The sequence below is a fragment of the Hydra vulgaris genome, chromosome 09, assembly GCF_038396675.1.
Source record: "Hydra vulgaris chromosome 09, alternate assembly HydraT2T_AEP".
NCBI lineage: Eukaryota > Metazoa > Cnidaria > Hydrozoa > Anthoathecata > Hydridae > Hydra > Hydra vulgaris.
In genome coordinates, this window is record NC_088928.1 from 44,895,001 (window position 1) to 44,920,420 (window position 25,420).

At 29.5% G+C, this 25,420-nt stretch overlaps 1 protein-coding gene across 1 annotated transcript in view; it reads left to right on the forward strand.

The window, feature by feature from the left end:
* LOC136084819 (uncharacterized) overlaps positions 1–25,420 on the forward strand; it is a 98,109-nt gene that overhangs the window by 29,915 nt on the left and 42,774 nt on the right. Inside the window, exon 3 of the mRNA XM_065805862.1 lies at positions 18,144–18,767. Within this exon, the coding sequence (XP_065661934.1) occupies positions 18,144–18,767 (624 nt within the window). The remainder of the gene's footprint in view (positions 1–18,143; positions 18,768–25,420) is intronic.

Sequence of the window (25,420 nt, forward strand, 5' to 3'; positions counted from 1 at the left end):
CAGTTCTTGACAGTATATGCATGCTGCTTCTTGCTCGGTATTATTGGTAATTGAAGACTTGTTTTTGTTTTTAGGCTTTTTTGTCTCGTGTTTCTTTTTAATAACTTTATTTTTTACAGAAAAGACTTTTTTTGGTGTAATTTTTGTAAGTTTTGGTGTTATTTTAAGTGTTAAGTTAATTGTGTTAATTAATGGTGTTATTTTAAGTGTTAAGTTAAGTGTTAAGTTAATTTTAATTTTTGTAAGTTTTGGTGTTAGGGTTAGGGTGTTATATTTAAGTTTGGTGTAATTTTTGTAAGTTTTGGTGTTATTTTTGTATTTTCTTTTCTGGCACTTTCTTTGCAGTTTTTGTCTGTATTTTCTTTTCTTTTGCTCCTTTGTTTCTGGCAATCTCGCCATTCTCCGGTGTATCTGTTAAAATGTGACTCCTTCCTTTTTTGAGGCCAATTTTTTTTGAAACTCGTGGTGTTGAAACGTCCAATATTGGCCGAACGCTTTCAAATTCATCAAAAATTTCTTGTGGGACTTTGCTAAATCTGCTGGTGAAATTTTGAGAAGTCCTAGAGTTAATGGTCCGATATGCTCAGTATTATCTGGTTCTACATCTGAATAAAGGCAAAATATCACAATCAAAATTTATATAAAAAAACACAAATATTGTTATTATTATTATTACCAGTAGCCAAGATCGGAATTTCTTGACTGATAGTAGCTAAAGCAGGAACTTCAAACTGTACCATAGTCACTGCTGGTTCTAGACGGTCTTTAACTTTTGAAGGCATATTATTGACATCCGAAATAATTTTCGCAATCGAATGGACAGATTCCGTTGACTTTAAACCCTGCACATATGTGTTTCATTGTCATTGCCAGAGGAAATGCATAGCGTACACAGCTTGGAATGTCATAAATAGTCATTGTTTTGCCTTTATTTGCATTCATCCATGTATCACATGCAGCGTTTAAGAATTTTTTAAAAGAAAAGTAGACAGATCTGTCTAATGGCTGCAGCTTGTGTGAGCATAAAGGCAGAAATGACAACATAACAACTCCATTGGCCTTGGCAAAATTCAAAACTTCTAGGTCAATGTGCGATTCATGATTGTTAAGTAGCAATAAATCTGGTTGCTGTGGGGTGCGCATGAGTCACAAAGTGCTTCATTAACAACAAAAAACTCTGTTCAGTAATCCATCCGGATGGATTTGCAGTTCTGATGCATCCTGTTGGACCATCTCGAACAAAATGGTCACAAAAATTTACTCTAGGGAAAATAAGCATTGTTGGAATAGTATTCCCAGAAGTGCTCACAGCACAATACACTGTCACTAATTTTTCTCCCTTGGCCGATGTGACAGCTCCAATTTGCTTCACTCCCTTTCTTGCAATAATCTTTTGTGACTTTTGTACAGTTGTACAACCTGTCTTATCCACATTCCAAATATCTGTTGCGGTAAAGCTGTGTTTTGTTTGTACAAAATTCAGATTGTCAAAAAATAAATTCACATTATATCTTTCAAAGCTGGTGGCATGACTCAGTGATGTAGCTTTGGGCGTTTTTATTGCAAGCTCTGGTTTTCTTTATAGAAATGAAGAAAATCATTCAGCACCAGCACGCTTGTTCTTTTCCATAAAAGAGGAATTTTGCATTTAGTTTTTTTCGCATAATTGTAAAGAAACTTTTGTACTTCTGCAGGAGTGAGGCCATAGTATATGTGTGAAGCCTCGAATATGTACCTTGTAAGCGCATTCTCTTCTTCCATAATAAAAAAATTTCTGTTGTTGTGGTACCCAACAGTTAAACTGGTCCGGGTGCTTGGCATTGCTTTGACTTTGCTGCAGTATCACATGAGGAATACCATAGCTGCCATAGAATGTCTCCTGCAACTCCTTTGCATTTCTCTCCATTTTCAATACTCTTTTGACAGCAGCAAGCATCGTATTGCTTGATGTCATACTTTTTGTTTGTGTCTTTCGTTTATAATAATGCATTCTAAAAATAATTTAATAATGCCGATAACTCTTTTACTACTGCAATTTTACAAATATTCAAATTTAGCCCGCAAAAATTACTACTTAGATGTTATCAAACTATTTTATTATCTTTTATAAAACAAGATTACAATTAGTAATACAAAAATCATAAAAAGTTACTTTCATGTGCAATTCTCTATAATCTTGAGCAACAACTTAATTTTTGCAATTTATTTTATCGAACAACAAAATAGTATGTATTTTAGTTCTTGAAACCTTTATTTCTTGTTTGTAATAACAAACTGCTTGTAAGTCGGTGCAAAAGTTCAATGTTTCAACCAACCCCATCTGTGTTGTCTCCCCTATATCACTGCATCAATACACCTTTGATGTATGCAATGATGCAATGAATAAGAAACTCACTTGATTTGTATTATTTTTTGTAGTACTATCAATTTATAACTAAAAATATAACAAATGTTGCCTTTGCTATTTTGTTCATAAATTAAACATGCAAAATTAAAAATAACTTACTTAATGAAGTACACCTATGAAAATGTAAACCATAGGACTTTGCACTTTACTTGTATACTTTCAATTTGCTTAAGTTTAGCCTGACATTGCTGTATTTTTTTCTTTACAGACAGTTTATGTAAAATATTTGTAATATTACCAAAATTTAGACCTACATCTCTTGATTTTTTCCTTTTATTGAGAAATATTTTTGCTATTTTTTTGTTATTTTTAATCTTCTTAATGGTTTTTTTTTTGTTTTTAATGTTTTTTGTTATAGTTTTCCATTGAATTTCAATATATATCTTTTTTGAAATTATCACAATGTGAGGTTTTTAAAATTAACAAATGTAAGTTAAAATGAAAATTTTGAAATTAACACAATGTAAGTTTTTTGAAATTAACACAATGTAAGTTTTTTTAAATTAACAAATGTAAGTTAAAATGATTTTTTTCAACAAATAAAACTCTTTTGACATTTTCATGTAAATTTAATTCAGATAAAAATGCACAAATATTCCTCAAAGTTTTCATTGAATAACCGCTTAAATTACAGTTATATTAATTAGGAACTACAAATATATATTTAAACCACAGAACCTTAATAAAATATTATAACAACAACAGAACTACACTCTTTCTTAATCCTTGAGTATCATAGTAATCAATCAAAATGTTTTAGAAGTATGTACTGTTTTCAAATACATGGTTGCAAAGACATGTTTTGTGTTTTTAGCCAAATCTAAACACCTTTTTCCTGACTTTAAAGATGTGTCATTTTATATAATGTATCTTTTTATATAAGTGAAATATGCATAACTGAAGAATATTTCTTTCACATTCACAAGTAATTACTATTGTTTTTAATATCAAAAATGCTCTTCCTCATTTGGGAAAACCTTTCATTTTTGAATTCATATTCATTTTTAAATTCAAACTCAAATTTATTTTTGAAAACCCTCTCAATGCCCTTTAAAGTACAAGCTACAGTAGATCAAATATTTGACTGGCTTTTCAAATACAGTTTCCATAAATAAAACTCAGCGTAGAGTAAAGTAAAATGAGGCATATCTAGATTTAAAAAATTCATAAAAGTTTGTCTTCCATGGTTTTCTTATTTTTATTTGTAAAAGAACAGTTAAAAGAACTGTGGAAAAAAACATACACAATGCACCCCAAAATTAGGAACAAATAAAAATAATAACCTTTAAAAGTAATTTTATGAATAATCTTTAAATAATTGTATGAATAATCTTTAAAAAATTGCATTGAATATTTTATGGAATGGTGGAAATTTATTTCATAAGTGGAAAGATAGCATGTTTTTTAAAAAACAAAAACTTAAGAAATTAACAGATATTCATTAAATCCGTAAGAATAAATAGATTTATATAAATAGTTGAAACTTTTTCAACTTGTTTTTTCTTGCTTTGTTTTATAACTTTGGTTAAATAGTTGTAAAAAGTATTTGTTAAAAACTTTTCTTGGATTATTAAAACCTAATAAAAATAATCAAAATTTTTTTAAGATAAAATCAATCACTTTTCAAAAATTTAATATCTTTATAACAGTTCAAGCTATTTTGAAGTTTAATGATTTGATTGAGTATTCAATTTTTCAATAAAACCAATGGTTGTTATATTTTACCATCCTTTTTTTATTAACTAATTTACTTCCAAAAAGACTGAAACAAAGCACTATTAAGTTAGGAGTTACAAGAAAACAAAAAGTATAGTTAAAAAGCTACCAAAACAATTGACAGAAGACTTAATAAGTTGAAGATTTTATGCATCAAAAAAACATGATAATAATAGAGAGTTCCAAAGCATTAATGGGCAAGGAAAAAAAACTAAATAAGTAAAAGTTTTCAAGCCATAAAGAGACAGATACAGGATAAAAATGTGACTTTACTTAATGATGAGCCAGGAGAGAATGAGTTTTGATTGAGATGGAACTAGAGATGATTGCTTGTTTGAGCAGCTACCATGATAATATTTGTTTGACCATATATAAAAGTAGATATAAATGAAAGTACTTATATAAACATATATAAATGATAGTACTTGTGAAAAAGAAAAAGAGATACAAATTTACAACAATGACTCAAGCTTGGCAGATAGGGCAGATTTGACTACATCTACAAAATATTTTTGAACCTTGTCTAGAAGAGAAAAAGCATCATTAGAAGAAGCTGCCCAAATATGATAACAGTATTCCATACAGGAACAAATAAGAGATTTGTAGAGGTAGAGGATAGAAATGAAAAGAGGTAGAGGAAAATGGAAATGAAAAGCACAATAATGAGAGGCAACTTTATTAAATGCTAACTTTATGATGGATTGTATATACAGTTTCCATGAGAGATAAATAGTGTATAATAATCTGAGAAGGACATAAAGTAGAAAACTCAGTGAGACTGTTGCCATTCATAAATACAGTAGTGTCATAGTTATAGTTGCTATAGCTGTTTGTAATATAAAGTAATCATAATTAGAGTTTTTATGGTGTTAAAATGTGTTAACAAGCTACTGTATGCCCTAAGCTGTCACAGCAAAGAGATCAGAATCAAGATTGGCTGCCGGTTCTTGGTGACCAAAAACTAAAGACCTTTTGACTACACATGAGTATAATATTGAGTCGTCAGCAAATTTATTCATTTAGATTGTCAGGAATATCATTAATGTAAATAAAAAACTTTACAGGACCAAGGATAGAATCTTGCTGTTCCCCAGATGTTACTGTAAATAAAGAAAAGAGTTGATCTGTGATTAAAAATGATTTAATAATCTCAAAAATATTCCCAGATACAGAATATGCAGACAAACAGCTTGCTAAACTCTATCAAAAACTTTATAAAAGACCTTGTTAGTAATAGAGAGAAGGCTAGTTGTACAACAGTTAGTGTAACCATATTATTCTCTAGAACTTTAAAAAAAATGGAGCAACAGATGTTATTTTCTAGCAGACAGAGAAGTGAAGAGAGTTCTAGGGAGCACTTTTATAAGACTATGACAGGACTGTTGTCTGGAACACAAGCTGTAGAAGAGTTTAATTGAAAAATGACTTAAGTAATAAAAGCTTAAGTGATTTGGATATCTAACAATATCTAACTTATTTAATGGGAATGACAAGAAGAATTTGGCCATTTGACTGGAGAAATAAATAAGAAAATTTCTTTGCAAGTAGTTCTGCCATTTTCTTGGGAGAGGTATTAAGATCAGACCCATGTATTTAAGATGGAATGTTAGCCTTTTTTCAGAACACTGTTGAAGATTTTCTCAAAGTCTCTAGTACTAAATCTGGTACTTAACTTCTTTAGATACAAGATTTAGTAAACTAAGGGTATTGGAGCTTAATTGTAGAGCTGAATAATAGAGCTTGGTATCAAATAGTGTCTTTTTACATTGATTTCTTGTAATAATAAAAAAGCTGTTTGTCATCAAGAGAGTTATTCTTATGATAGCAGATTCATAAGATAATTAAAATTATGGGGTAGAATGGGGTATGAGTTGAAACTGAGAGAGAATGAACTAAAGTTTCTATACCTTTCTGGATCCAGGAAGTCTAATACAAGGTGAATTTATCAGCAGAGAGGCAAAAGACATCAGCCTAAGGGTTTTAACAAAGAAAATCACAAAAATTATTCCGAGCAGCTTTAGGGTAGTTGTAAGTTATGTGATGAAAGGATTTGAAAAGAAGTATAAGGTAAAAGGTTTAGAGAAACCATTCCATAGTCTAAAATACCTAAATGAAAACAAGGATAAAATAAACACAAGCTAGGATCACAGACAAGACACAAATCAAGAAGTTAAAGTAAATAATTACGGTATTCTGTAAAACAAATCATAATGTTAACTGAGAGAGAAATAAAGAAGTTATGAGCTTTTTAATCAGAATTTAGGTGAACTGATGTGTAGGTATATGCCCAGGCCAAACATTGATTATTGGTGTTTTTATGAATCAAAGGATAAAAACCATCAACACTGAGATTTTAATATATGTTCTTATCTTGGATATTTTGAATTTTTCTTATAATTTTTCAACTTGATGTATTTTCTTATAATTTATTTCTCCACATTTTTCCTTATTATTTATATTCTTAACTTATTTTCATAGTTTATGCTATTCACATGTTTTCTTTTAGTTTATTATCTTTTTATATAATTTTATAATTTGTTTTAACAGGTGTTATTGTTTCTTTCTAAATAAAGCATTCCTAACTCTTAACTACTCAATACTAAGTCATCGTTTTTAAATATTGAATAATTATATTCTCAAAGTTTTCTTCATTGTGAAAATGCCATACTTTACATTTCATACTATTCTTTACATAACTCAAAGTTATAGATAATATTATCGAAAAAATGAATATGGCTTCAAAATGATTTAAATTGTTTCAAACATTATTTATTTGAAGTGCATAATCAACTTAGTTACTAGCTTTAGTTTGGCTAAATTATTAGCTTTAACCAATAAAATTTTTAATATTTTTATGTGAAACAAATGGAGCATAAACAAGCTCTTGATACATATGTTTATATCTTTTTTTTCAAATGTGTCTTCAGGTCTTTTATTTTCTTTATATACTATAATAAGCTATACTATACCTTAAATGAATGGGTAGGGGAGGAGGGCATTCGCCCCCATTCCCCCTCCCTAGCTCCCTATTGATTCGCCCTTGATAGTATAAAATATTTTTGATATTTACCTGTACAGATGAGTCACAAGTATGAAATTAAATATGATAAAAAATATTAATTTTAAAACCATAATGCCATTCTAAAAAAGTACAATGAGAATACCTAGAAACTCCTTAGGTGTAACTTTTTATTATATGAATTGATTTGCTATGGTTTTTACATTAGTGAGCATTATTACACATTAAAAGACTTATTTGTTAAAAAAATTTATTTTTTATAGCAACTAGTAATTCAAAATCATATATACATTTAAGTTTGCCACCATTACACAGAACTTCATCATCTAAATCAACTTATTACTCAGCTCGAACTTCATTGAACTGTTATTATACCAATGCAACATCCTTAAACAATAAAATGCAAGAGCTTTGAACAATTGCCCTTCATCATAATTTTGACATCATTTTCATCACAGAAACATGATTTACAGATACATCCATTTTTTATATTACCAACTATGAGTTATTTAGAAAAGATCGTGGTAGTCGTGGGGGTAGAGTAGCCATATATGTTAATTCGAAATGTACTAGAACTGAAACAAATAATAAGATACTAAATGATGAGTGTGTCGAGCAACAGTGGTACTGTTTATCAATTGGCAAAGAAAAAGTGCTGCTAGGATGTATATATAGGCCAATAATCCTTGATGCACAGGACAACCTTAAAACTTATCTAAGCACTATAAGAGAGAAAAAAATATATGAATCCTTCTATGAAGCTAACCGCTACCTCTTGACTAAAAATTTTGATGGGGTAATGAATGCAGTTGGATTCAACTATGCTGACATCAAATGGGGAGTAGAATGTAACCCAATCAATTCAAACAGCCTTGAAAGCGAATTAGATTTTATCAATACTGTTAATGATTGTTACTTTATTCAACACGTAAATTTCCAGATATATTTTAAAAACACCGAAGATCCGTCTTCAATCAATCTAATATTTGCTGAAACGCAATAACCAATATCAGAGATATTTCCGGGACCAATGCTTGGCAACATTACACATGGAAACTGTAGTATAATATGGGAATATAAGACTCAAAATTATCAATCTCTTTATCTTTTCTCTAACCACCGTCACAATTACGCTAAAGGTGATTACAAGAATCTAAGACTATATATAGAAAGTATAAATTAGTCACAATTACTCGACCCCTGCAATTGTATTCAACTTTGTTATGAATCCTTCTTATCAATATATGAAGAAGCATGTCGATTATATATTCCTATTAAAGCACTAAACAAGAAAAAAATAAACAGACCAAAGTGGTTTGATTCGTATACAAAAAAACTTGTTCAGGACAAACATCCTGCATGGTACAAATTTCGAATAGCATCTAAGATGACAAACACAACAATAAATTGCGTAATTGAAAGAAAAAAAGAATATCAAAAAATTTGCAAAAAATTATCTCACCATATAAAGAATAAGAAATTGCAATTTGAATTGTCATTAATTAATAAGATAAAAAACGAACCTAAAAACTTCTTTTCGTATGTCAAATTGAAACTAAAACTAAACTCGAGTGTCAATTCAATACAAGACAAACACAGCAATTTAATCACCAACAAAATGAAAATAGCTAATATATTTAACAAACACTTTCAATCAGTCATCACAAATAATATAAATAATGAGCTTCCTGAATTTGAGAACCGATCCTTAACTCAAACAAACTATAACACAGACCTTCTTTTTTGTGAAACCACAATATTTCAAAACTAGAAAACTTAAATATTTACAAATTGATTGGAATTGATGGCGTAAGCCCATACATTCTAAAAAACTGTGCAACATCATTTATGTATTCCACTAAAAATAATTTTCATGAAAAGTTTCAATTTAAGTTCATTACCGAGGCAATGATGCCAGGCAAATGTTACTCCACTACACAAAAGTGGAGGTCGACTTATTGCAAGTAATTACAGGCCAATATTGCTCACATCAGTCATAAGTAAATTAATGGAAAGTATAACTTGTGACTCCATGATGAAACATCTAATAACAAATAATCTTATCATGTCGCAACAACATGGTTTTGTGCCAAAAAAGAACTGTTTCACAAATTTGCTAGAGTATCAATACTTTGTTAGTACAGCATTATATAATAAACATCCAGTAGATGTCCTATTTACTGGTTTTGCGAAAGCATTTGACACTGTATCATATGAATATATTATCCATAAAGTTAAATTGTACGGTTTTAATCATAAATTTGCTGCATGGATAAAATCTTTCTTAAGTAATAGACAACAATGAGTTGTACTTGGTGAAAACCAATCTGACTTGAGTCCAATCAGTAGTGGCGTAATACAAGGATCAGTACTTGGACCGCTTTTATTCACAATATTCATAAGTGACCTTCCTTATAAACTTTTCCACATAATAAAAATATATGCGGACGATAGTAAAACTCTTGCTGAGCTAGATGAAATTGAAATCCTAAGAAACGATTTACAAAATTATATTGATAAAATAGCTAAATGGTGCCAGGAATGGAAGATGAAACTTGATATAAGTAAATGTAAAATAGTGCATTTTGGTAAGTATAATCAAAAAAGAAACTATACTATCTCTGACTTTGATCAAAAAATAAGAATTCGAATTGAAGGATCCAATTCAGAAAAAGATCTAGGCGTTATGACATCTACCGATGGAAAATACAGTTAACATATCAATTACTGTGCCAACAAAGCTAACAGAATGCTTGGTTTAATTAAACACACATTTGAATTCTACACCACTTCAATTGCTAAAATACCGTATAAAACCTTTGTTCGACCGCTTCTTGAATATGCAGTACCAATCTTGAATCCATCAAAGAAATACAATATAGCAGCTCTTGAAAAAGTTCAAAGACGAGCAACTGGAACAAGAAGCCTCTCACATCTAAGTTATGAATCACGATTAAAAAGGTTCAGTATTATAACGCTAGAAACTTGAAGGTTAGAAGGAGACATAATAGAGTGCTTCAAAATTGTTCACGGTTACATACAAGTTAAATAGTGTATATCTATGTCAAAAAAAATAGTAAAACCTGATGAGTTAATGGAACAATCTGCATAGAGAAGAAATTCCATTTAATTCAAAAAAGAACTAATAAAAGAATGTTGTCCAATAAGAGAGAATTTTATTCTTAATAGAATAGCCACTGTATGGAATCGTCTTCCTACGTCTATAGTGCTATCTACATCAGTGAAAACATTTAAAAAACGATTAGACAAATATATTGAAAGTGAATATAAAGTCACCGGCTGAGATAGAGCGTGTTACACGCTCTCGTTTAACATTATGAACATTTAAATCATTTTAATTGTTATTTTGTTAAATTTCAGCAATAAATAGTTATTATTATTATACAATTTTGCTGAGTATATATATACAAACATATATATATATATATATATATATATATATATATATATATATATATATATATATATATATATATATATATATATATATATATATACATAATAAGTGTTATATATATACAAAATATACCTTATTTAGACATTATTTCAGTAACAGAATGCACTGCGTTAAAACTAGAGTATAGCAACAAAATTGAAAGTTCACAAGACTTACGCAGAAACGTGTTGAGACAACTTAAAATGCTTAAACCACAAAAAAACAGTAATTTAAATTGTAAACAGAGGGAAGCATTAAAACAAATAAAAGAGGACAAAACATTGATATATACTCTTTTGATAAAGGAGCAGGCTTTGTTAGAATATAACACAACAAAGCCATTGAAAAAATTCGTCAAGAGATTGGCAAAACAAAGATAATTAAAGAGGACCCTACCATTACATTTGCTACTAAAATTAGAACTTACCTATCAAAATTGAATAAAAAAGGGCGATTTACCAAAAAAGAATATGAAAGTCTTTACCTAAGCGACTCAGTACTGCCACGTATGTATGGTGTAATTAAAGCGCACAAACCGGAAAAATCATACCCAATGCGATTAGTAGTTTCAACCATCGGGACACCAAGTTATGGAATATCACAATATCTAGTAAATATATTTCAACCAATTTTAGATAAAAACATAACAAAGTTAAAAAATTCGTCAACTTTTGTAAAAACAGCTAAACTATGGAATATATCAAACAATGAAATACAGGTATCTTATGACGTTGTCAATTTATATCCATCAATTCCTCTGGGAGAGGCTACAAAAATTCTTTTTGATATGTTAGAGCACTTCCCAAATTTAAATAAACTAACAAAATTAAGCGTTTTAGAAATAAAATCACTAATAGAACTGTGTTTATACAAATATTATTTTTTATGGAATGAAGAAATCCACAAGCTTGTAGATTCAGGTCCAATAGGACTTTCATTCATGGTAGTTCTTGCGGAGGGTTTCCTGCAATTTTTTGAAAATAAAGCAATAGACATTGGGCTTCATTCTAATCCACTATTAGAAATAAAACCGTTTTTCAGGTACGTAGATGATAGCCACGCAAGATTTACAAATAAAGATAATGCCATCCGTTTTCAACAAATATTAAACAGTCAACATCATGCCATCAAATACACAATTGAATTGGAAGATGAAAACAAAAGTTAAATATTTTAGACATCCAAATAACCAATAATCGAAAAGGTAGTTATGATTTTAACATTCATCGAAAAAAAGCAATAACAAATATTCAGGTTAAGCCCAATTCAAACCACGATCCAAAAATCTTAGAAGGAATATCTAAAGGATTTATTCATTGAGCTTTATCAATTTGCTCTGAAAAATTTTTAATTAAAGAAATCGATTTCCTAATAAATGTGTTTGCTGAAGATAGATATGAAAAGAAAAAATTAAAAAACCTTGCAAATATTGTTATAAAAAAACGACACTCAAATAATGAAATAATTTTATCTAACAACGAAGCAACCATGCCAACTATATCACTACCGTGGATCCCAATATTATAACCAAAACTTCGAAAAATCTTTAGGAAAGCAGGTTACAGGGCAGTCTTTAAATCTAGTGCAAATCTTAAATCTTTGCTAACTTCACGCAACAAAACAAAACTACCATCAAATAGCCATCCCGGAGTATACCAAATAGAATGCGAGTGTAAACAAAAAAACATCGGCGAAACAAAAATGAAAATAGCAACAAGAACAAAACAACACCAAAAAAATGTTTTTGAAGAAAAATTAGAACAATCTGCAATTGGGCATCATAAAATTAAATGTTCATGTAGTATAAAATGGGATCAAGTAAAGACGTTAAAAGTAGAACTCAAAAAATTTGAAAGAAAAGTTCGAGAGGCAATCGAAATTCAGTTCAACAAATGTGGACCTAAAAATGGAGGTATGAATTTAGATGATGGTCATATATGATGGACGCCATATTTTTTATACCTACGTAATATTAAAGAAGCCCAATTAAAGCGAAATTTAAAGTAGCCATTAAAATGTGACGTTACCGTTTAATTGTAATTTAATTATTAATTTGTAATTAAAGCTGAAGATGCTAGTATCAATAATCTAGCGAAAATTTCTTAGAAAAATAAAAAAATTAGTATTGAGAGAATTCGTATTTATTGATGTTCGTATACTAAATTTATTCAACTCTCATACAAGATGTCGTTGTTTAAAATGAAAAAAAAGAGATGTGCCCTATCTAGAACTTGGTTTATTTCGACTTGGTATATTATGACCAAATATATCAGAACTTTTAAATATAAACGGTTATAAGTGCTTGGTGTAAAACTTCAAATATTTGATTTTTTTTGATTTTTTGCTATTTTTACAATAAAACTTGTAAATATTAGAAAAAAAATTATGTTAGGCATTTATCATGTTTAACATAGTTTAAAACTTATGATTTTGCATACTTTTCAGTATTGATTAAGAAAACTAGGGATATACTTTACTTAAATCAAACACATCTTTGAATGCTGCTAAATCATGCTATAATGATAATATAATAATAAATGGTGCTTTCGTTACTAATACTAAAAGAGCTTTTGAAAAACCAATGACAGTATGTTAAAGATATAAGTAAAGCAGCTGCTTTATCTATCTTCTTCTCCTTTTCATTCATGATTTTTGAGATGTTCTTTGTCATTTCTAATGTAAGCAAATAAATTGCATCTGCCATAAACCTTGCTGCATGGCAAACTCCTGGCTGATGAAATTTTATAACAGAAACATGACCACCAAGGTAGTAAACATATAAAAGACAAAGATTTTTGTAGTCTCCTCTTTTTAAAATATTTTCATGAAGTGTCGTTTCCCCAAACTTTAATGCTGCCTAGGCTATATTATAGACAGGTGATCCAATCTCTAAAGAAGTCCAGTTAAACTTAACTAGATTGTCTGACGATGTGTCTTTCTTGTCAACAATTGTTGACCAAGCCTTCTGTAAGCGCACACAAATTTCTCTTCTCGGAGACTTGGTCTCGGCGCCAGTCAGAGCAGTCATAAAATGTTTAATATGTACTTCAATAATATGGTGACGACACATGCACCAGACAAAACTTGTATTAAGGATAGTTGATAGGATTGTAACTGCTCCCGCAAATTTTTCAGTGTTGGATACAGCAAACAGTGTCGCAGCAAACACCAATGATATTGTTGACAATATCATAGTATTCCATTAAGGATTAAATTTGCCTGCTTGGACCCAGTTGAATTTTTTGCCTGCGCTGTGCCGAGTAAAAAATCATATCTACATTCCAAATCTGGGCTAGTTACACTAACTGCAATTCTCTCACAGTTAACTGTCAGATCATTCTCTTCTTCCAGCTGTCTAACAAGTTTCACATCAAAATGGACTATGAGTTTTTTTCCTTTTAAAACATCAACAAGATCCTGTCGTAGTGTTTCTCCTAAATCAACTAAATTGTACATTTTAAATAATAGAGATAATAAAAAAAATAAACTTTATCACTAAGGTGAATAATATTTACCAAGATTTTCAATAATTCTGTATCTTTTTCTGTGTATAGTAGATCTTAATAAATTAATCTCACGCAAGTCAACACCTGCTTTATTGCAGATAGCAGAAATTATAGCAGTCTGGGGGCTAACACCGATTCTATACCAAACGATAACAGCAGAAGTAGCTTCAATTAGTTCATCTAGAGTTAACTCTAAAATTATTTTCGATTTTTAATCGAAAGCTGTGTGTATCATTATTCAAGATAATGCTACATACAGCTAAGATAGTAAAGGAATATTTCAACAGCAGTAAAATTAAAACATTGAAGTGGCCAGCTAGATCTCCAGACCTGAACATTATTGAAAATGCTTGGGCACAGCTGTCACATATAGTATTTGAAAGTGGTAAACAATATAGTTTACTAGTTGACTTGAAATCATCCATCACATCTGCATTGACATTTTGTACATAAAAATGTTGGACGATTCTTTACCTTGTAGAATGATTGAGTGATTCAAAAAAATAGTAAAATTACCCACTATTGATTTTTGAAAAAATTCATAAAAATGGCAATTTATATGAATTTTTTCCAAACGTGTCTTATAACTTTGTTGCACAAAAAAAACAGTTTCTTTTAATAAAATGTGAGTTAGGTTTGATAAAAATTTTTTAAAATGTTGTTTAATCATGTAATTCTTTTGCTTGCATTTACTATAAAAATTAGTTTTTAAATATAAATGTATAGTAGAGTTTTATAAATATTTTTGGGGTGTCTTATCATTATGTCGCATAGTATATAAGTACAGCTCTATAAGTGACTTTTGAGTTATTCCTGTTAAAAGTTTTATGAAACTGAACATTTTTAGAGACTTTTTCAAATTAGTTTTAAAGAATTTAATGCAATGCTTACTTTTACATTTAGTGCAAATAAAGAGTTAATGTTTTACATTTTGGCTTTGTTTTTATTGATGCAAAGTTTTGATTAAAAGGTTTTTCATTATAACCAATAGTTGCTGAAGCATTGTAATAAATTGGTTTTTTATAAAAATGTCAAAGAATTTTATCTGAATTAAAGCTCCCCAGCTACTGTAAGCCCCATGCTGTAGCAGAAGTGAGATCCTTTTCAAGCTCAAATTTGAGGAACCCCTGAAGTAAAAGGATATGAAGAAGACTGCTGTCCATCGAGGACAACTTTCATACTATGATTGAAAAGGAAGGAAGGACTCAATAATCTTAAAGATGTTACCAGATACACCGTAAGAAGAAAGCTTATGGAGAAGACCAGCATGCCAAACTTTATCAAAAGCTTTCGAAATTGTGAGAGCAATAGCCTTAACCTCTCCACCTCTATCTAATGCACAATAAAACCTATTGGGTAATAATGTTAGCAAATCAGCTGTAGAATGAGAAAATTGAAATCCATATTGATGACCAGAAAGTAAGTTATTAGATTCAAGATAAAAGGTTAGACATTTGTTAATTAAATATTCAAAAACCTTGCTCATGATAAGAAGTAGATTAATGGGGCGGTAGATAGACGAGTCAGATTGCTCACCAAAAATTTTGAAAAAAGAGATAACAGATGCCGCTTTCCAGCAGGGTGGAAAACAAGACTCTGATAAGCACTTGCTAAATAGTTTTGAAAGTATGGATGAGAGCTTGGGAGAACACTTCTGCAAGAATACAACAGGTATGTTGTCTGGATCATAAGCTGTATAAGAGTCTAAGCAGGAAATCACTTTTGATACAGAAGCTGGAATGATATGAATGTCAAGCAATGGATCAACCTGTTTGACAGCTATATCAGGTAGAACATAACTAGTGGAATCAAGAGATGATATTAATGAAAAGTTTTTAGCAAACAATTCAGCTTTGTCTTTAGGTAATCGGACAAAGTCTGAACCATATAAGAGAGGTGTAATTAAAGATTTGCTCTTATTATTGATACTGGTAAAGATTCTTCAGAAGTCACAAGAGTCTAATTTTTGTGATGAAATCGAAGTTTTATGACCTGATAATAGCAAGCTATGACATTAGACAAAACCTTTTTGCAATAGTTTCTAGGAATAGTAAACAAATGTCTGTCTTCTGGAGAATTGTTTTGCTGATAGATTTGGAAGTATTGGTTTCAATTGGAAATTGCAGCAGTACCATGGAGAAGAGTGAGGTTTAACCTGGGATTCTCGGGAAGGAATAAAAGATTCCATGTTAACCTGAATCCACAAGGTTATGTAAGAAGCACGTTTGTCAATAGGAAGATGAAAGATTTTTACCCAAGGGCCATCACGAAGAAAATCATGGAAAGACTCCCAGTCAGTTTTAAGCTAGTTGTAAGAGGTACAATGATAGAAGGATTCTGATGATAAAGAAGAATGAGATTATAGTTTTAGAGAGATCACACCATGATCAGAGGCACCTAAGGGTGAATATGGAGAAACTGAGCACTGACTGGGATTAGAAACAAGGCATAGGTCGAGTAGAGAAGGTAAATATTTGGGTTATCTGGAAAACAAGTTGAAAAGTTGACCATTTGAGTTAGAGATTGAGAAAGGCAAAAGTTGATGGCCTTAACGCTATCAGAGTCACTGACACTAGAGTCAATCCATTCAGTGGGATGAGCATTAAAATCACCAACAACAATAATATTCGCTTGGTCAGAAAGAACAGCAAAAAGAGTGCAGTCTTGAGATTAATAGTAGCAATACAGAACAAGGAGAAAGGTGATAGAATGAAGTGGTGTTAAACAAAAGCACATAAAAGAATTGTCTGGTTTAAACCTAGTTTCCCGACAAATGGGTGAACTCTTACAAATGTAAATGCCCAGGCCAAGCATATGACTATTGGAGTCTTTACGACTTAAAGGAAGATAATCGTCAACTCTAAGATCTCGAGATAAGACAGCTGAACTTAAATTAATAAAAATAAATTAATATTAAATGAATAAAGTGTCACAAAGAGCAAGTGACTGGTGCAAGGTCTGGTGAACTTTGCAAGAGATAAGACTCAACAGAAGAAAAGTTACTTCAAAGACAACGAATATTATTGAATGACGACAATGGTTTTTTTGTGTTTTATAGTTTTTGGTACTTTATTCATTATTCAAAAAGGGAAATCTCTCAGGTTTGGGAAACCTGACTACCAGCCAGCCTCACAACTATAAAACTGAGTTTTATAGCTGTATCTCATTAGGAGATAATTGAATGAATTTCCTAGTCATAAAGATAGAGACACATGCAAAACCTTTGCATTGAGTCAAGAAGATCCATCATTCAACATCATAAATTGGAAACAATTTATTATAAATACATCTGCGCCAGCCTAATAGATAAAAAAGGGGTGTGAGGCTGGTCAACAGATAAAATCTGTTTTCCCCTTAAGTCTTTGGCTAGAAGTCCATCTGCATGACAATAGCTGGATGCGTTTAACATCTTCCTAAGATGAGATTTTTATTGAGACACCATCTTTAGCTTTTACTCAATCAAGAGCACCATGGCAAGGGGTGTTTTAAGTTGGAATCAACTTCTCCTAGCCTTTGCCTAAAAAAGCGTATTCTATATGAAATATGTAAATGAAATATTTTTATTCTACCACTACATTCTATAAAATTATAGTTGCTAAACTGTTTAAATACTATTTTCGATATTTTTTTCTTTCATTAATTTTATTTCAGAAAATCTTATCAGGAATTATCAGTGTTTCAATATAAAGATTATACAGATATAACTAGATATATTTTACCTAATTTACACAAACTAATTGTTAAAATAAACACAGCTATGTAATTCCAGCACTTCTCAGAATCTATTAAAGCTAATTTTTATATCATGTTTACTATTTTATTTAGTTTTTCTTGTATTACTTCTGTATTTTTTTTTAATTTTGAAGTTTGTTTTGCACCTAGGAAATTTGTTTTTTAACTTTTAAATTTATTTTGTACCTAGTTATAAGTTATAAACTTTAATATAATAGCAGTGTTGATTGGTTAATTTGATAGTGGTTTGATTTGTTAATTTAATATAGTTTTTAATGGATTATTTTAAATGCTAACTTTATTTAGGTACCAAAATTGTTATTTTCTGGGAACAGCAGTTCTATTTTGGGAACAGCAGTTGATAACTCTACATCAGCAAGTGAAAATTATTCATCAGGAAATTTACTAAACATTCAAAAAAATTATGCTACAAAAGGGGCTGCTTACTTCAGGAATAATCAAAATCTCATAGGAAATTTTAGAAACTCAAATAAGAATTCTTTTTTTGCAAGTAATGTCCAAAAAAATGTTTCAAGAGGAGCAGTTTATAATAGTTATGTGGATAGGCAGCAGATATCAAACCATGAAAATAAAAAATCTTTAAATAATATTAGAAACAAAACTGACTGTGAAACTTTTATTAGGTCATTAAGCCGAATAAACATTACCTCTCAACATATTGAAGATAATATTAGTTTAATACCACATGTTTGGTTTATGTGTTGGGAAAACATTGATCAATTCCCTCCAAAAAGTGTAGAGATAATGATAACAGCTTTAGCAAAAATCTCGTATTCAGTTATTCAAAGTGTCACTCCTTCTATTATGTATTGTCGAATGGGAGTTAAAAAGTTTTTATTAAGTGTAAGATCTCTTCAAGATACAAATTTAGTTTTAAATAAAGTAGAGATTGTTTTCAATATGATCAAGGTAAGAATATATGACACAGTTTTATTAAAAATATAAATACACCAAACTATGGTATTAGCAAATATATATAAATATATATAAATACATATATAAATATATAAATATGTATATATATATATATATATATATATATATATACATATATATATATATATATATATATATATATATATATATATATATATATATATATATATATATATATATATATATATATATATATAAATATGAGTATATATCTATATAAATAGAAATATATATATATATACATATATAACGGGTGATGCGGTAGTTATCGGACAAAATAAAAACGTCAACAACTTATTTATAAATAAAAAAACAAACTACTATTATATTTTTTTTAAATAAAGCATTTATCTTTTAATAAAAATATATTATTTTTTATATGAAAAAACACCACCATCTGCAATTGATCTTAATTTTGCTCTGACGCCTTTCATATGCAACTGTAAAAAGTTTAAATCAATTTCTTGTAGTTTTAGTTTAATGCGATCAATCAAAACTTGCTCTGTTGAAGCTTGCCAATCTCCCTCGTAAACCTTCTGTGCCAAATGTCCTTAAAAATTTTCAATTGGTTGTGCTTGAGGCACATTTGGGGGATTGGATTCTTTATCACCGTAATGGACATATTGGTCCATCCATTTCAGAGAATCTTTAGAATAATGAGAACTTGCTAAATCTGGCCAAAATAAATCGTTAAAGTCTCCATGATACTTTTGAATAAATGAAAGAAGTCGTTCTTCTAAACATTCATTTATATAGATTGATGAATTGATTGCTACAGCCTTGGAAGTGCGAAACAATGGGTCGGACATACCACGGTCAGATATGGCTATCCACATTATTAATTTTTTTGGAAATTTCCCCTGCAAAACAAAAGTATTTTTTATCATCGATGACTAGAAGCGATTTTATGTTATAGAGTTGGTTAACTAGTTTCCTGCTTTTTTTTTTTGCCTTTATTTGTTGTTCTATAGTGTATTTTGGAGTCTTTTCACATTTTCTATATTTAATATTCATTTTTTTTAACCGACGACCAATTGTCGATTGATTTACACCGAATTTAATACCTATTTTTCTCTGACTGACCCCTTTTCGATTGTTGACAAGTCTCGTTAATTCGGCTTTCTTTTCTCTAGTCCAAGATGTCGGATGACCAGGGTGCTTTCTATCAGAAAACGATTGAACAGTTTCAAGTCTTTTTGGTTATCATATATTGTACTTCGAGCAAATCCTTCCTTTTCAAAATGATTTACAATTTTTTTTTTTTATATTAGGTTTATTTACAAAAAACATTTTTAGTCGCTTTCAAAAAGATTTTTGTTCAGCTGCATTTAACCTCATTTTACCACAAAAAGTGATTATTATGCTCAAATAATAATTAGATTTTGTGATAAAGTCAAAGATAAACCACAAAAACTAATTATTATACTCAAATAATGAAATTAGGATTTGTCCGATAATTTCAGCATCACCCGTTATACAAACATATATATATATATAAATAGAAATAAATAAATAAATAAATATATATATATATATATATATATATATATATATATATATATATATATACATATATATGTTAAAATGTTTTCGTATTTTGTGCCACATTTGCATCTTCAAAAATACAAAAAACAAGGTCCTCATTTTCTAAGATATTTTAGGGCTTTCAGATTCTGGTGGGTGGGAATGCATACCCCATCCCCCCCTGGATCCATCAATGATGTATATATATATATATATATATATATATATATATATATATATATATATATATATATATATATATATATATATATATGTATATATATATATATATATATATATATATATATATATATATATATATATATACATATATATATATATGTATATATAAGCAGGGCCGTCCCTTGGGGGGAGGGGGGGACAACCGTGGCAAACTGCCTCGGGGGCTATGGCTTAGGGGGTGCTGCAATAAAACAGTTTCAGCAATCTTCATAACTTCAGAAAATATCTTTACTAATTAAAGACTTGGGTGCCAAACATTTTAAGTCATTGACTTTAATGAACATTTCAGGTTGTGTTTGTACACAAAGTCCTTAGGTACTGAGAAAATGTTTATTTTTTACTTTTTAGTCCATTTGAAAAATGTTGCTTTTTAAAAATATCTTATATATTAAATATATTATATATTTATTTACTTTTTTAGTCCATTTAAAAAATCTTGCTTTTATAAATTTTTTTAAATTTATTTTTTAGCAATTTCTTTTATTTACACTTAACTAAAGTTTGCTTTTCAAAACTTTTTTACAGAACGATTTCTTTTATTTTTGCTAAAGTAACGTTTTTTTTTGCATTATTTGTTTTAATTTTTTTTATTATAATTTTGATTAATAACGCCAAACTCTTGTTTGCTTTGTGTGGACAATAAGTAAACCAACAAAAAAGTAAGTTTATAAAAACGTTGCAATAAAAAGGGTTGCAAGCTGTAATTGGTAGTTACCTTTAAGATGAGTTAAAAATTTACATGGTGGATTAATGTTTCCAGAAAAATTTAAGTTTTACACTGTTAATTTAAATTTTGATATTATTTTTCAAAGATGTTAAAAAAACTGCCAGTTGCTCAAAGTAAAAAATTAGCCAAGCTCTTTGAAGCAACCTATGAAGCTGTTTTAAGTAAAGTGCCAAAGCTAACACTTTCTTTTCTTTCTCCAACTCCTTAAAAACATCTGGTAAGACCTCCACTCAGTCTCAATCTAACCACGAGGAAGATAATGTGAGTAACCCACTGTTGCGTAGTTTAACTTCTTCAGCTAGTTTTACCACATGTTCATCAACCTGATCTTTGGACATTTGTTGCCAAAAATCTCATGAAGCATGAAAGAAAGACAAAATATCAAGAAGATTGAAAGAAAAACAAAGAGCCTGAATATAATTTAAAGCCTATAATAGTTAAAACAGATGATAGTATCACAGTTTCAATAGATGCCATTTCTCAAATGAATTTCGATACAGGATAGCAAGAAATGGTGAATAAGTGAAGAGAAGATAGCTTGTTTACTCTCAAAAAACTGAATCAGCTTATTGTCTACCTTGTCATCTGTTTGATCCAACTACAAAATTGTATTTGGGGAAAAAAGAAGGTTTCAACAGCTAGAAAAAATTCACAAAGCAAGCCTAAATGCATGAGACGTCTCTATCTAATTTCAGTTGTTCTCAGAAATGGTTCAAGACAAAAAACAGGATAAAAAATGAACAATCTGTCAATTAACGTTTTATCCAACAAACTAACAATGAAGCAGAAAGGTGCATTTATAAGAGAATAGTGTATTGATAGTATTAGTGAATAGTGATTATGTACTTGATTGATGTAATGTTGCATTCCATGGAAGCTTATCAAAGCTGTACACCAAAAATAATTGGAACTTCCTTGGTCTTATCTAAACACTAGGTTAATTTTAATTAAATTTGGATGGAGCATCTACGGCAAATTGAAGATGGAGAAAGACATTCACAAATTCTAAGTGTCAATATTCAAAACAAAGTCATTAATCTCTTACCTTCGCATGTAATAGAAGCAACTGTGAACAAGGTAAAGTTTGGAAACTATTTTTTAGTTATTATGAATTGCACTTCAGACATTTGTCAAAAAACCACAATTCTCTAATCATCTGCTATGTTCATAAAGAAAATAAAGCAATAGTCATTGTCCAAGAAAGCTTTATTGGATATGCAGTGTGTGATGAGTTGACTGGTGGAGCTCATTCTAACCTTCTAACTAAAAAAAAATTAAGTCAATATGCTAGACCTAAACAACTGTTTAGGTCTATATATAGTTGCAATTTGAAAAGATGTTTCAGTTCAGACTCCTGCATAATACCTACAAGCTTCATTTACACCCTGTGGTTGCTACAGCTTGAACGTAGTTACACATACATATATATATGATACATAATATCAGACAGAGCGAAATCATTGGTAAAGTCTATATTGCTGTTTGGAGTTATAAAAAGAATCTATACAAAACTTTCAAAAATGATGTTTTCTTACCCCTAATTGACACAATTAAATCATCTTTAAAAACAGAATAGACAAGTACTCCAATTACAGGTCAAAGTGGGGATTCCTATTTGACTTGAAAAAACTACCACCAAAGAACAAACTTAAAGAGGATTATAAAATGTTACAATAATACCTGGCTGTGAAAAACATTTCAGATATAAATGGGGAGAAAATGCACAATGAACTTCTCACATAAGTTTGATTACTACTGCTTTTGACAAATAGTGTAAGCAGAACAGGTGGCAAACAAATTACTATCACCATTAGAAGCACTCAATATAATCAAAAACACCAACAAAAAAGACCTTTTTACTAAGTTGTAAAAAGAACTATACATATAAATGACAATTCCAGTGGCAGTGGCCAGCAGTGAGCATAGTTTTAGCAAGTAGAAGTTTTTTTTTTCTTTTTTTTTTGTTTTTTTGTTATTCACCTCCTCAAGGCCATAAAGGCCACTACAGATGAGGAGGCTACTTAATAGTGGTTATAACCCTCTCTCAACTATATAACTCTGAAACACAAACCTCGACGAACAAGGCCGCTGCGCGGAGAAACAAGTTGAGCGTGGTACTACCAGAGGCGTGGTGGGGATCAAACATTAATTAAAATCTACCTACATTCATTGATAGTGCAAAAAAAGTTGTTGTTGCTTGCGATACTCTCCATTGAAAACAAGGAGGCGAAAAAACTCAACCTTGGAAAAGTTATTGAACAATTTTTGGAGAAAATCTTGGAGTATACTGTTATAAATTTACCCATTTTTCAGTAATTTAAGTTTTCATTTAGAATTCCACTGTTTGAAGTATTTGATTATCTTAACTTACTTGATTACCTTAACTATTTCTATTCTTGAATCGAATGTATAAATATTTATGGTAGATTATTAGGTGGTGTAAGTATTAAAGTTTTAGTAGCAGCACAATAAAATATACATGTAATTATATTCGTAATTAATACTGGAGGGAGGGGATTCCACAACTACATTTGCCCTGGGCACCACCAACCCTAGGGACGGCCTTGTATATATGTGTATATATATATATATATATATATATATATATATATATATATATATATATTAGGATGTCCCAAATAACAACATTTTTAAAAAATCTATGCTACCACCACCTTAATGTGTTCTATATGTTAAAATAACTCTAAATTTAAAATTTTTTTGAATAGAAAATATTTTCCTGATGATATTCTTTTGAAGAGCCATTAAAAAAATAGTTCTTTAAAAGCATATCATGTTGGGTCTCAAAAGAAGTAAAATTTGTATAAAAAATTTTAAAATAATCATTATTTTATAAAAAAACATTGCTAAAAAAAAATTATAATCAAAAAATCTTGTTAAACTCCCTATTTTTTGTTTTTAGTTAGAAAATGTCATTTTCTGTTTACTAAAATCTAAAATTATAATTTTTTTATGAAATGATTATTTTTGAAGTTTTTATATAATTTTGCCTTTTTTGAGACCCAACAAGAAATGCTTTTGAAAACTTTTTTCTTATTAATATTAGGGACCCATTAAATGTTCCAGGGTCTTGGGGACCCCTAAAAATATCTTTTACTCAAAAAATTTTTAAATCTAGTGTTATTTATTATATAGAATACATTAAGGGGGTGGCATCATAGATTTTTTAAAAATGTTGTTATTTGGGACATCCTAATATATATATATACATGTATACATGTATGCATATATATATATATATATATATATATATATATATATATATATATATATATATATATATATATATATATATATATATATACGAATCTTATCATGTTTCATATTTATTTAAAATTTCTGCAAAAATTTTAAACAAATCAGATAATATTTAGGGGTCAATAATTTTTTTAATGCAGGTCAAAAGAGAAAAATTTTTATTTGATTGTTATTATTAGTTATCATATTTTGATATTTGGGCCAAATATTGTATTTCAACCAATTTGAAAAAAACTTTGTGGGGCATTATCTCTGATTTTTCTGATTTTTACATATTGTTATGTGCATTATGTAGATAGGTTAAATTTGAAATTTCTCAGAGGCCACTGTGTCATGTTTATAAGGCTATAATTTCTGAACCGCTGTTCATGGAAGTCTAAAATTTTAAATTTAACCTAATTACATTATGCGCATAACAATATGTAAAAATCAGGAAAATCAGAGATAGTGTCCCACAGGCCATTGGTTGAAATATAATGGTTTGACCCATTTACAATTTTAAACAAAAAGCATGAACCTATGTGATAATTAATGAAACAATTAAAACATCTAAGATGATCAATGATCATAACAATAGTTTATTTGAAATGCTAGTTGTGATTGCAATAATACTAATTTCAAAATTATGACATATAAGTGCAATGTGATGAGTAAAAATGAAGTATATTCTATTTTGGCAACATCTTCTAACAGCATGGCTGCTTTAGATGAAGATTGGTATATGTGGCAATGTTGCTAGATAAAATGAAGCAAAAAATGTTTTATCATACTTATCTTTGGTGAGTGTTTCATTGTATTTCTAGATTAGAGTAATGCCGAGCTCTGCGCTATTGTTTAAGACCTTTAAATTCTT